This window comes from Hippocampus zosterae, chromosome 5, assembly GCF_025434085.1.
Source record: "Hippocampus zosterae strain Florida chromosome 5, ASM2543408v3, whole genome shotgun sequence".
NCBI classification, from domain to species: domain Eukaryota; kingdom Metazoa; phylum Chordata; class Actinopteri; order Syngnathiformes; family Syngnathidae; genus Hippocampus; species Hippocampus zosterae.
The window spans coordinates 5131713-5144560 of record NC_067455.1 but is presented as its reverse complement, the minus strand read 5'-3'; the positions used below and the strand labels follow the sequence as shown (position 1 = coordinate 5144560).

At 46.0% G+C, this 12848-nt stretch overlaps 1 protein-coding gene across 2 annotated transcripts in view; it reads right to left on the bottom strand.

The window, feature by feature from the left end:
- itga10 (integrin, alpha 10) overlaps positions 1 to 2411 on the bottom strand; it is a 29760-nt gene extending 27349 nt beyond the window's left edge. The window contains exon 1 of one of the 2 annotated variants that reach the window (XM_052064964.1): positions 1749 to 2411. In XM_052064964.1, the coding sequence (XP_051920924.1) occupies positions 1749 to 1791 (43 nt within the window). In that variant the 5' untranslated portion in view covers positions 1792 to 2411. The remainder of the gene's footprint in view (positions 1 to 1748) is intronic. The other variant, XM_052064965.1, reaches the window with a different exon arrangement.
- Between the last annotated feature and the right edge of the window lie 10437 nt (positions 2412 to 12848).

The window sequence follows — 12848 nt, the reverse complement described above, 5'->3', positions numbered from 1 at the left end:
CAATCACAGGGCACACAGAGTTGAACAACCATGAGGAAACCGGAGCACCCGGAGAAAGCCCACGCAGGCCCGGGGAGAACATGCAAACTCCACACAGGGAGGCCGGAGCTGGAATCGAACCCGGTACCTCTGCACTGTGAAGCCGACGTGCTAACCACTGGACTACCCGGCCGCCCCATAGGGTGTGCGTTCACCCGGAGAAAACCCACGCAGGCCCGGGGAGAACATGCAAACTCCACACAGGGAGGCCGGAGCTGGAATCGAACCCGGTACTGTTAAGCCGGCGTGTTAACCACTGGACTACCGGGCCGCCCGGATGAATAATAATAATTAAAAATAATAATAATAATTTGGCCAGACGTTGTCAAAGATATTTACGTTTCAAATTCGAGCCATGCCGCCGAGCCAATCGAGCTCGTTCTCAATGAGCCAACCACTAGGGGGCGAAGGCACGGTTAAGGCTGCGTCCCGCTGCCTAAATAACAAGCGAGTGCCACCTACAGCGGAAAATGAAAGTCAGTCAGTGGACTGATGAGAGCGAGCCATGTCGCGAGAAGAAAGTACGTAGAAGCAAGTAAATTCGAGATAAGCGGCTTCGTGCCTTCAAAGTGATCACCGTTTGTTTTCCAAACTCTGCGATTGCACTCTGCACCGGCGTGTTAGCCGTTTGTCAACTTTAAATTGAGCATTTTGTATGAGCGTGCGTGTATGTGTGAGACAGAGCGTCCAGACAGGTAGCACGCCTTGCACAACCTAATTGACTTCCTTTTTTTTTTTTTTAAATGCAAGATTGACTGGCTGATGTCTTATCAGCCGCGTGGCTTTTTGAGACAACAATGGCACGTTTGTTTGATTTCCCCGCTCGGGGTGCAAACGCGTGTATGGCCGCTTGGAAACGAGAGTGGCGAATGGTGATGCTCAACATGCGTCCACTCAAGTCAAGCTTGAAGCGGAGCCAAACCCAAGAGAACCAAACTGTGCACATCTTCTTTATCCTCTGCGACTAACCCTATTTGATCACCTTCTCCAGAATTGATGATGGAACCTTTTTTTTTTTAACTCATGCCTAATGCCCGCAAAGCTTGGTTGAGGAAACTTGGCATTCATTCATTCATCTTCCGTACCACTTGATCCTCACTAGGGTCGCGGGGGGTGCTGGAGCCTATCCCAGCTGTCTTTGGGCAGTAGGCGGGGGACACCCTGAATCGGTTGCCAGCCAATCGCAGGGCACACATAGACGAACAACCATCCACGCTCACACTCACACCTAGGGACAATTTTGAGTGTTCAATCAGCCTGCCACGCATGTTTTTGGAATGTGGGAGGAAACCGGAGCACCCGGAGAAAACCCACGCAGTCCCGGGGAGAACATGCAAACTCCACACAGGGAGGCCGGAGCTGGAATCGAACCCGGAACCTCTGCACTGTGAAGCCGACGTGCTAACCACTGGACTACCGGGCCGCCCTGAAACTTGACATGTGAAGCGGAAATTAGATATGGAGTTGAAAGCAGCTGCCAGTAACAAGAGACGACCCCCCCCCTTTTTTTTGGCAGCGCATCCATATTTGTAACAGATGACAATCTTTTATTTTTTTAATATAATCGCACCTAATTTTGAAAATAGCCTTTGAGCCGTGCATCACGCTAAGCTTCCTGTGTACTTTGATGTGATGCAGCATTCTCATATATTTGAATCAATCATTTTCCTTCTCAAAGAGAAGCACAAGTTGAAGATGTAAAGATATACCTTTGAGAAGGAAGATGCACAGCAGGCATGTACGCAGCTCCATTCAGAACCACCAACTGAGTCTCTCACGATGTTTTTGATACGCTTCAAAGTTCCTCTCCCGGTTGATGGGGCCAAGACAAAACCAAAATACTTTTCGGTGCTCTCCTCAGTGCAGAGACGCTTCAATTCCAGTGAGAATGTGCCCCAGTGGCATCTCGGTCGGGATTTGGTAACAGTGATGGAAGCGGCGTTGGTCCCCTTCAGTGATGATGATCCACATCGAACTCCGAGGAGCGAGAATCAGCGTGTAAAAGTGGTTAAATCATAGCGAGAAGCGACGATCAGCTCCTGAAAGTGTCAGGCGCGACCACGCAGTCACAGAGGTTGTTCCCTCGGAGCGCCTCTCAAGCCACAACGTGTGCGTCAACTTGCGCGCTGGCCGGTCCGCTCAACAGGTCCGCCGGGTCATGCTCCTCCCCGATGCCCGGTTTGACTTGTGGGAAGCACACGAGCACTCTGAACAGTGAAATTCAGCCTCCCGGTTTGCGCTGCCGTTCCGAGCTTGTCACTTTCGGGGCCGATGAAAGAGCGCATTGATCCTGCGGCTGGCCTCGCGTCCAACAAGCGCACTCGTTCAATGCGCGCAGCGTCAGTTCATGTTGGCCAACCTCAAACCAATGGCTCTCTCCCTCTCTCTCCCCCTCCCTCCCTCATGCTCTCCCTCTCTCGCTGCCTTCTCAAGACTTGTTCGTCTTCCATTCGTCACTTGTGGCTTGCTTAAATACAGGTGTTAAAAAAAGTTTGGGTTTTTTTAACCCTGGGAAACTTTAAAAAAGGGGGATTTCAAACAACCTGGCAACCCCCAAAATTGGAATTTGATTCTTTCTTGTTCTTTTATTCATATATATACTGTATATATATGGGGGGGATTTTATGTATATATATTTTTTTCATTCTTATCCTCACAAGGGTTGCTGGAGCCTATCCCAGCTGTCTTCGAGCAGTGGGGGTGGGGGTGGGGGAAGGACACCCTGAACTGGTTGCCAGCCAATCGCAGAGCACACAGAGACAAACAACCATCCACGCTCACACTCACGGACAATTTTAGAGTGTTCAACCTGCCGTGCATGTTTTTGGACTGTGGGCTTAAACCGCAGTACCCGCAGAAAACCCACGCAGGCACTGGGAGAACATGCAAACTCCACACAGGGAGGCTGGAGCTGGAATTGAACCTGGTACCTCTGCACTGTGATACTGTATGTATGTGTGTGTGTGTATATATATACACACACACACACACACACACACACACACATATATATATATATATATACACACACACACACACAGTATATTTAAATGTATATATACAGCATATGTACTCTGTATATGTGCTCTGGTGTCTTGAATGACGAAGCAGACACACGTGTTTTCTGTTGTTTTATATTCGACCGCCGAGTTCCACAATTACCAACGTGGGGGAAGAGACCGAGACAGTTGGTTAACATTTCACGCATGCGCAGTCGATGGCAATACAAAGTACGGGAAGTCCATGCATCCAAACAACATACAATAAGTATGGCGGTTAATTTACCACAGTACCTGTCATCCTCCTCCTCACTAGTTGTGTCGTCTTCAAGAACGCTGCTGCTGTCTTCAGACTTCCTCTGAAAATTGATGGTGAGAACAATATGTAATGTGACACTTTTTTATATCAATGGAAACAAATACAAATTATACAGTATTTTACTACAAAGGACAGTGCCCACTGGTCGCAAAAAAATAAAACATTTTCCACTTGACTGTAATTGAACACCGTTTTGCTGTAAACAGAGTTGGATTATGAAAAGGAGGATACAAAGAGAGTGGGAAATGGATGTGTTTCCGACATTGTTTTTCCTGGCGTTGAATAAATGTTCAAAATTGACAAAACGTGACCACACAGGGCTTTTTGGGGCACATCATTTGACAGTTGATTTGAGTAAGAGAGGCTCTTACATCGCTGTGACCTTTGTATATGCTTCTACTTTACATCTGACAAAAAAAAAACATTTTCAAGTGGATGTATGTAACCATGCTGTCGAGGTGAAGAAGGGGAAGGAAAGGAACAAGTTCACGTTTTGACCACATGGGGGTGCTACAAGCTTTTCCATGTCTGTCTTGCATCTCAGCTGCAAGGGGCCGTTGCGATGGCCTCCATTTCTCTTTTCTCGCTCACTGGAAAGATCAGCTAATTTCTTCCCATTTCCCTCATAATGGACCCCTGATATCAAATTCAAAATTTTTCCTGCCTGCAATTTTTTGCGATGCGCGTCTTCAGGCGGCGGAGGTTTAATCACGTGTTGATCGATTTGTGCCAACATGGAGGGTGAACATGGTTACGTCCTTGCGGACCAAACCATGAGCTGAATCATCATTAATTCATGTCCCTGTTCATCCCCTGATATTTATGAAATAACGTCCTGCTTTTAAGAATATACACATGGATGAAAATGAAAATGAGTCCGGTTCATTGATTACACTGGAAAAAATAATCACCAGGTTAATCGATTGTTGCAATAACTGTTAGTTGCAGGCACCCTGACATCATCTCATTTTCCGAGTGCGACCCTTGGAGGACAACATTTGGACACCACTGCACGATGGATGGATGGATGGATGGATGGACGGACGGATGGAATGGAATAAACATTCACTGTAGCGGTCAGAAAAGTTGCTAACTTTGCAGCACTTTGCCAACTAGCACCTTCTGTGCAAATAATCAAGAATACTTTCCGAATACTTGGGGCAAGAATACTTGACCTTGCAATTACCTGGCAGCTTTCTGCTGTAATGTGTTTAAAAACCAAATGTTAATGCCAGGTAGCAAATGGAATGCCAAGTGGCCACAAGGAGTTGACACGGCCGTGGGATATTTTTTTGGGATACAGAAGTAAATCAATGTCCGACCTGAAGCTGCGTTTCTGTAGAAATTCGTCTAACACCTGCGTGTCACATATTATCCGTGCAGAGCGGTTGTGTATAAGTCAGGTCGATGACAGTCAAGTGTTAACAGACAAGAAGACTGTCAGTCACCAGGCGCTCCCGAGACGTCACTTTGGCTGGATCGGATATAAAGCAGTACTGCTTTTCCGTTGCTGAAATTAATACATATGGCTCACGTGCATATGTAACCTTGTGCGGGGCAAGATTTAAAATGCATGTGCTTGTGTTGACTTTTGAGTTGTGCTCAGAAGTTTACACACCCTTGTAGAAATTGTGAAATATGGGTACATTTTGGCAGATATTGAAAAAAACGGAACTTTGTTCATGATAGCAAATTGAGACAGTAACCAGCTAAAAATCTTGTCGTCCGATACAGGATGATTTTGCAAGAATTTGCAGGATCTGAAGGCTTTTTCCCTCGAAGAAAAGGTAGCTCACGATTCGAGAAATTGAACAGCTTCATTGATTAAGAAAGATTAAGATTAAGAAAACCTTTATTAGTCTCGCAATGGAGAAATTCCAGATTCACAGCAGCAAAGTTATGAAAGGAAGAAGTAGAACAACAAAAAAATAGGAGCTGCTGGAAAGGCAGCCACTCTCGCGGCGCCATTTTGAAGTCAAAATAACAAAAATAACACAAGACAACACATAGGACAGAGACAGTCGTGCAATCTTCACCACTTTTCTGCTTACACTTTGTTGTCTGAAGCAGTTATAGATGAAAGAGGAGAGGATCAAAGTGTCCTTTCACCAGTGGATCAGAGACATCATGCGGAAAATGTGCACACGTCTGCTACAAGCAAAGTTTTGAAAGCAAACACGAAGCTGTAGCGTCCATTGACGAAAAGAGATTAGTTCACTTCTCCTGTCCCACGTAATCCGCTTCAAACTCCAAGCCGCGACTCCCAGCTCCAAATCCGCATCGGCACTCCGCGCCAACGCTCCTTTCTTCTCATCGTCGGCTCCTCAAGACCTACATCCATCCAGCCGCAGACCATTCAACAGCACCGATCTCTCCGCTGAACAAAGCGGGGCTGTGAAAAATGCTGCCCATTACAGCATACTCCTGTTGGTCAGAAACAGCATTGGAAACTAAGTAAGGGCCCATCTGTTCACTCTGTTTTCTTTGGAGAACGAGATGCAAAATTAAAAAAAAAAACGAGATGCTCTTAAGAAAGAGAAATTGTGCCAGGCTACACGAACGTACGAGTACAATTGAATATTGTCATGCTCAAGCAAAAAGAAGGTCAAAAGGTCAAACGGTTTGCAGAAACCAAAACCCTGCAACAGGCACACTGCTTGGTTGGCATCCCTCCAAAAGTGGAGAACACACACGCGCATCTGCCGTTTATTTAGTTAGTTAGTTAGTTAGTTCACTTTTAAAAGGTTTACTTCCTCCGCCCACGCTTGCCCACATGAGTCTTCTGCAAGCAATCCGGCAACACCACCGTGCACCTCAGCTATGCGTCCGCCTCCGACGTGCTCGTCATCTGGAATTAGTCAAAAGGGGAAAAGACAAGGAAAGGTGGGGGTGTGGGGCGGCAAATCGGAGCTCATGTAAGCGGGAATCGGACGTCATGCATGGCGGGGTCACCTAGGTGAAGATGGAAACTCACTCGGCCGGGGCCTCTAATGCTGCTTTCTGTCTCTCGGGCTCCTCTGAGCCCTCAGTCGGTTCCAGAGTTTGTAATTAGATTGATTGTCGTGACATTCTTCATGGCTACAAAGACTTAATTCATGACGAGCGTACTGTAAGAGGGTTGTCTCGCACAAGAAGAAGGAGGGGGCAGATCATATCAGGGTAGTCGATACCACCTTTGATATACTCTTGTTCGTTGATGTCTGGAACAAAAGCGGATGAGTCACCGTGTAGGGAAGTTTTAAAAGCTCATTCCGCCTCCTTCGGTCTGACTCAGACTCACCGCAGTGATCCTCTTTCATGCATTTTTTTTTTCTCGGAGGGAAGTTTTTTTGTTTTTTGTTTTCTTCCCAGACACGGATCCAAAGCTGCTTGGTCTGAATATACAGGGTGGGACGGTGCACCGAAGGGCATGAATGAATGAATGATTTTATTTTCTGATACATGTTTCAACAGTGGAAAGAGACTGATTTTTAGATCATCAGCATGTCAAAACAGTTTCCCCGTCACATGTTGACATCAAAAGAGGTGTCTTGAGATTTTAGTGCCTACCCAGTTTTAATTTGTTTTGTGATCAGGCTCCTGACTCAAACCGTTTGTATCTCACATCGTCTTTCCCCATTGAAACGAATGGAAACGCCATTAATCCGTTCCAACCTCACGAAAAAACGGCAGATAAATACTGTCGTTTCTGGACAGTCCCGGGGCGCTTGTGTCTTGCGCCTGTAATGGGCAGCATTTTTCACAGCCCCGCTTTGTTCAGCGGAGAGATCGGTGCTGTTGAACGGTCTGCGGCTGGATGGATGGAGGTCTTGAGGAGCCCACGATGAGAAGAAAGGAGCGTTGGCGCGGAGTGCCGATGCGGATTTGGAGCTGGGAGTCGCGGCTTGGAGTTTGAAGCGGATTACGTGGGACAGGAGAAGTGAACTAATCTCTTTTCGTCAATGGATGCTACAGCTTTGTGTTTGCTTTCAAAACTTAGCTTGTAGCAGACGTGTGCACATTTTCAGCATGACGTCTCTGATCCACTGGAGAAAGGACACTTTGATCCTCTCCTCTTTCATCTAGAACTGCTTCAGACAACAAAGTGTATGCAGAAAATTGGTGAAGATTGAACGACTGTCTGTGTCCTATGTGTTGTCTTGTGTTATTTTTGTTATTTTGTCTTCAAAATGGCGCCGCGAGAGTGGCTGCCTTTCCAGCAGCTCCTATATTTTGTTGTTCTACTTCTTACTTTCATAACTTTGCTGCTGTGAATTGGGAATTTCTCCATTGTGAGACTAATAAAGGTTTTTCTTATCTTATCTTATCTTATCTTATCTTATCTTAAATCATCTACCGGCGGTTAAAAATAGTTCCCTTGTCCCAACTAGTTGCCTCTCTTGCTTCATTTGATTTTTTAGTACTTTTAATTTTTTTTCAGAACATTTCACTTTGATTTTAGAGTCATTAACTTCTGCTTGCACGAATATGGTAGGGGGAGACTGTTACAATGGACCTAAACCTTCTTCAGTTATGAAGTCTTCCATAAGGGTGGCCATTTTGGGCCGTGGAATGAATTGTTCCAAATCAAATTGATCTAAAAATTTAGTTTTGAGTGTCGACCAAAATCAAATGAATGTTGGTTGTGAGGCGGCCCGGTAGTCCAGTGGTTAGCACGTCGGCTTCACAGTGCAGAGGTACCGGGTTCGATTCCAGCTCCGGCCTTCCTGTGTGGAGTTTGCATGTTCTCCCGGGCCTGCATGGGTTTTCTCCGGGTGCTCCGGTTTCCACCCACATTCCAAAAACATGCGTGGCAGGCTGATTGAACACTCTAAATTGTCCCTAGGTGTGAGTGTGAGTGCGAATGGTTGTTCGTTTCTGTGTGCCCTACGATTGGCTGGCAACCGGTTCAGGGTGTCCCCCGGCTACTGCCCGAAGACAGCTGGGATAGGCTCCAGCACCCCCCGCGACCCTAGTGAGGATCAAGCGGATCGGAAGATGAATGAATGAATGAATGAATGAATGAATGAATGAATGAATGAATGAATGAATGAATGAATGAATGAATGAATGTTGGTTGTTGTCACGGTACAACTGTATGCAAGTTTGTTCGTTGCTGGGTGGTCCAGTTTGGATTTCCGGAGGCCACGGATGTGTTGCGTGGGAACATTAGAGAAGCGCGTCAGTTGTGTAAGAGGATACGTGAACGGTGTGAATATGCTAAAATGATGTCGTCACCATCGTGCCGGTGCTTTATACGAACACGTGCGTTGGTGGAGAAATAAACGCTCTTGGCCCATCGTGCTCCCGACTTATTTCAGGAGCCCTCCCACTTCTTGACTCGCTAGCGAAGATGGTGCTTGACCTGCGCTGCAATTATTGCTTCAGTCAGAGCACAAATCACCCACCTTGCCTTGTGTGACATATCCTCAAGTATGCAGAAGTGTTCACACTCCTCTTCTTGCTTGAAAGTAGGCCATCCATCAAACCCACACTGGACTGTGGGGCCCCGCCACCCCCTGGGCAACTAAACTAACTTCACTCCCCAAGGTTTGTTTCTACTCCGTTGACATACACTGGCGTGAAAAAGTACCTCTTTCCACATTCTTTTTTTCCCCCCAATTCCCTCACTGGAATATTTAGGATAATCCCCCAAAAATCGTAAACATTAGACAAAGACAACCCACCCCCTCCCCAAATAAAAAAAACATTCCAAGCAAAATGGCGCTGTGTGAAAAAATACTTGCCCTCTAAACCTAACCACTGGTTGGGCCACCCTGAGCAACAAGAACTGATATCAAGCACTTTTATTTTCAACAACTGGCAATGATTTCTCCACATCTCTGTGGAGATGATTTGGTCAACTCCTCCTTGCAGAACTGCTTTATTCTGCAGCACTGGGGGAGGGTGGTCAGCATGAAGATCCTCTCACAGATTTTAGTGGGATTCAAGTGCGTACTTTGATTAGGCCAGGGGTGTCCAAACTTTTTGCCAAGGGGGCCAGATTTTATGTGGTAAAATGTCGGGGGGCCGACCTTGGCTGACATTGAACAGCAATATTGTTCAACAAATTTTAGTAAGCCAGTCTGTTTCACATTTCCATTTTTATTTGAATTTCAACAATCTTAAGAATTTCTTTTGGTTCATTTGAAACAGGTATATCACATGCAACTGCTTATTCACTTGACTTTTTCTTAGACAGAAGTCTCCTGAGTGCAAATTGATTGATTTGAAACATAAAATGTATCACCATGACTTTTCAATAGTCACAAAACCTTTGACTTGAACAACAGGGAAATGAACAAGCGATACACATATCCACAACTGCAAGGATCATTTGAAATATGACATATCAGTCAATATAAACACGGAGTGATGTCTTGTTAACTCGTGAGTGATGCCCTCTAGTGTCTAAATGCTATTACTCATTTAGTGAATGCTATTACTCATTTAGCCACTAGAGGGAAGCAGTACTCTATGAAACATCACTCACTAGTCTACGAGACCTCAGTCAATGCAACACGTGTTCCATTGCGCCCAACCTGCGGGCCAGACGGCACTGATTTTATGACAGGGGCCGAGGGCCGGATGAAATTCGACCGCGAGCCGGATTTGGCCCCCGGGCCGGACTTTGGACATGGATTAGGCCTTTGAGAAATCGTCTTGCTGGTCTGTTTTGGATCGTTGCCCTGTTACAGAACTCAAAGGCGCTTCAGTTTGACGTCCTCAAATATATTTGCTGAATATTCTCGCTTAGCGTTTTCTGTTAAAGAACAGAATTCATTTTTCTATCAATCACAGGAAGTCGTCCAGGTCCTGAAGTTAAATAGCAGCCCCAGATGGGCCAAGAGGGGCTCGTTCCTTTCTCCAAACTACCACCACCGTGGCTGACTGTTGTTATGATGCTTTTTTTTTTTTTAAACAGCTTGTTGCATTTATGTCATATCTAACAAGACACAAACCTTCCAAAAAAGTTCAACTTTCGTTTTGGCAGACTAGAGAATATTCCCTGCGAAGTCATTCAGATGTTTCTTGGAAACACAAGACAAGCTTTGACGTTCTTTTCGGTCAGCTGTGGGATTTATTTTGTCAGACAGGGTTCTATACTTAAGTGACTTCTTTGTCTCGAGGTAATCCGGCTTGACTGTGGTCAAAATGAACTAATCTTTCCCAAAAAGTGAGATTAGCCACAGCGAAGCTATAATTTAACGTGAGAGATAAGTACTTTTTTCACATAGGACCAGGTAGCTTGGAATAGTCTTTTTTTCCCCCAAAATGACTGAAATCACCATTAAGAGATCGCCTGATATTTACATTTCTTTGATGATCTTATTATTCATTAAAGGGGATAAACTATGCAAGACAAATGAACCCTCACCTATGGTCACGAGCTATGGGTCGTGACCGAAAGAACGAGATCCCGGATACAAGCGGCTGAAATGAGTTTTCTCCGCAGGTGTCTGGGCTCTCCCTTAGAGATAAGGTGAGAAGCTCAGTCATCCGGGAGGGGCTCAGAGTCGAGCCGCTTCTCCTCCACATCGAGAGGAGCCAGATGAGGTGGCTTGGGCATCTGATTCGGATGCCTCCTGAGCGCCTGCCTGGTGAGGTGTTCCGGTCATGTCCCACCGGGAGGAGACCCCGAGGAAGACCCAGGACACGCTGGAGAGACTATGTCACCCAGCTTGCCTGGGAACGACTCGGGATCCCCCGGGGAGAGCTGGAAGAAGTAGCTAGGGAGAGGGAAGTCTGGGCTTCCCTGCTAAAGTTGTTGCCCCCGTGACCCGGCCCCGGATAAGCGGTAGATGATGGATGGATGGATGGATGGAAGACAAATGAAAATCTGAGAAGATGGCAAACACGTTTTCACGGTACCTGTACCTTGCCGCCTGGATGGATGCCAGCATGTATTCACTTTGCTGGTGTGTCTGTAGACTTTATTGCAGGAATCTCGTCAGGTTTTGGCGCAACGCGCTGTCCGTCCGGTCACCTTTTGGGTGAGCCCTTTCGGTGTTTTACGAGCTGTGCGTACGCTTGCGAGCGTTTGATGTCGTACGCGTTAAGTGTTCTCAGACTGGGGGCAGGGTGTGTGTTTTTGTTTGGTTTTGCGTGTCCGGTGTAAGTCAGGCGTTTTGAAGCGAGACGTGACAGCTGCTTTTTACTGCCCCAGGGGGTAATAAACAGTTTGGGAGGGGTAGTTATTTATCCCTTTTTATTAGGGCAGGAGGTAGAGGGGAGGGCGCTTTATTGGGGTCACACTGTAACTGCACACAGCTGTAGGGCAAGAGAGGAGAAATAAGGGAGATAGTTTTGGTCGAGGAAAGGAAGCTGTTTTCGCATCACTAAATTCCTGGCTAACAACCCCCTCCGAGTGACTTGTTCTTGTGTGTGAGCGCTGTCATAAGACCCCCCGAGTGATCCATCATTCCTCCCAGCCTCGTTCTCCTTCTTAACGACATTCTCCTTGTTAAGCACATCTGCTGTCAATCAGCTGTACTTTGTAATCCTCTCGGCATTTCCTGCCACTGGGGGCGCGCCCGCTTGATCTTGACTCCGTGACCATTTGACAAAAGAGTTGCCCGAAAAACCGATTCCCACCTTCCGTTCAGTCCACAACTCTCAGCTAGCATCCTGTGAGATACTGGTTGACCCGAGATTGGTTGAGCTTTTTGTGTACAGCATTGTTTCGTGACTTTTATTGAAGCGAGGCTTTTATTTTCAATTGGAGAAATCTCCCAGCACACCACCAAAGAAAAAGGTCACAAAAAAGTGTGAACAGTGTGTCTTGAAATAAGGTTAGCATCTAACTCAAATCACCTTTCTCCATTGAAATGAAGGGAAATGCCAGTAATCCATTCCAGCCCAGCCTACCCGAATTTATTGATGTATTGATCATTTATTTTAACAATAACAACATAGAGTAACACCATAATTAAATTGAATGTAAACAATGCAACATTTTGGGCATCACGATTTAATGCTGCAGTCTAATTCATTGTGCTACTCCTTCTGGTGTCCCCGTCTTTGCCACTGTGTGGCAGTATAGAGTATATGTGAAGCTGCAGTTCTGCGATTTCAGGTTTCGCTCCAATTGGCATTCATGGTTGGATTTAAAAGCAATAATTATAGACGGACAGACAGAAAGACACTAAAACAAATTACTAGTAAATGAACAAACAGACCAAATTGCCATTATTTCCGTCTTCATACTTTTTGTGAGTTTTTTTTGCCGGCAGTGTGCCTTCAGATTTCCTGTGAAAAGAGTGCCTTGGCTCAATAAAGTTCAGGAAACACTGTCACACCTCTCTAATGAGGCAGTTACAGAGTAACTGTTTTCACAGTCTCCCACCAAGTTAAGGCTTCCTCAGTTCCTTGCAAGGGGTGGTTAGATTATTCGTACAATTTGCTTTGTCTGGTCGACAACAATATACGAAATGGCATTAGCTTATTGGCTGTAGAGTTGCTCCTGAGGACAACTGGAGTCTAGACCATCTGGATGTGTTCAGAAGGGGGAC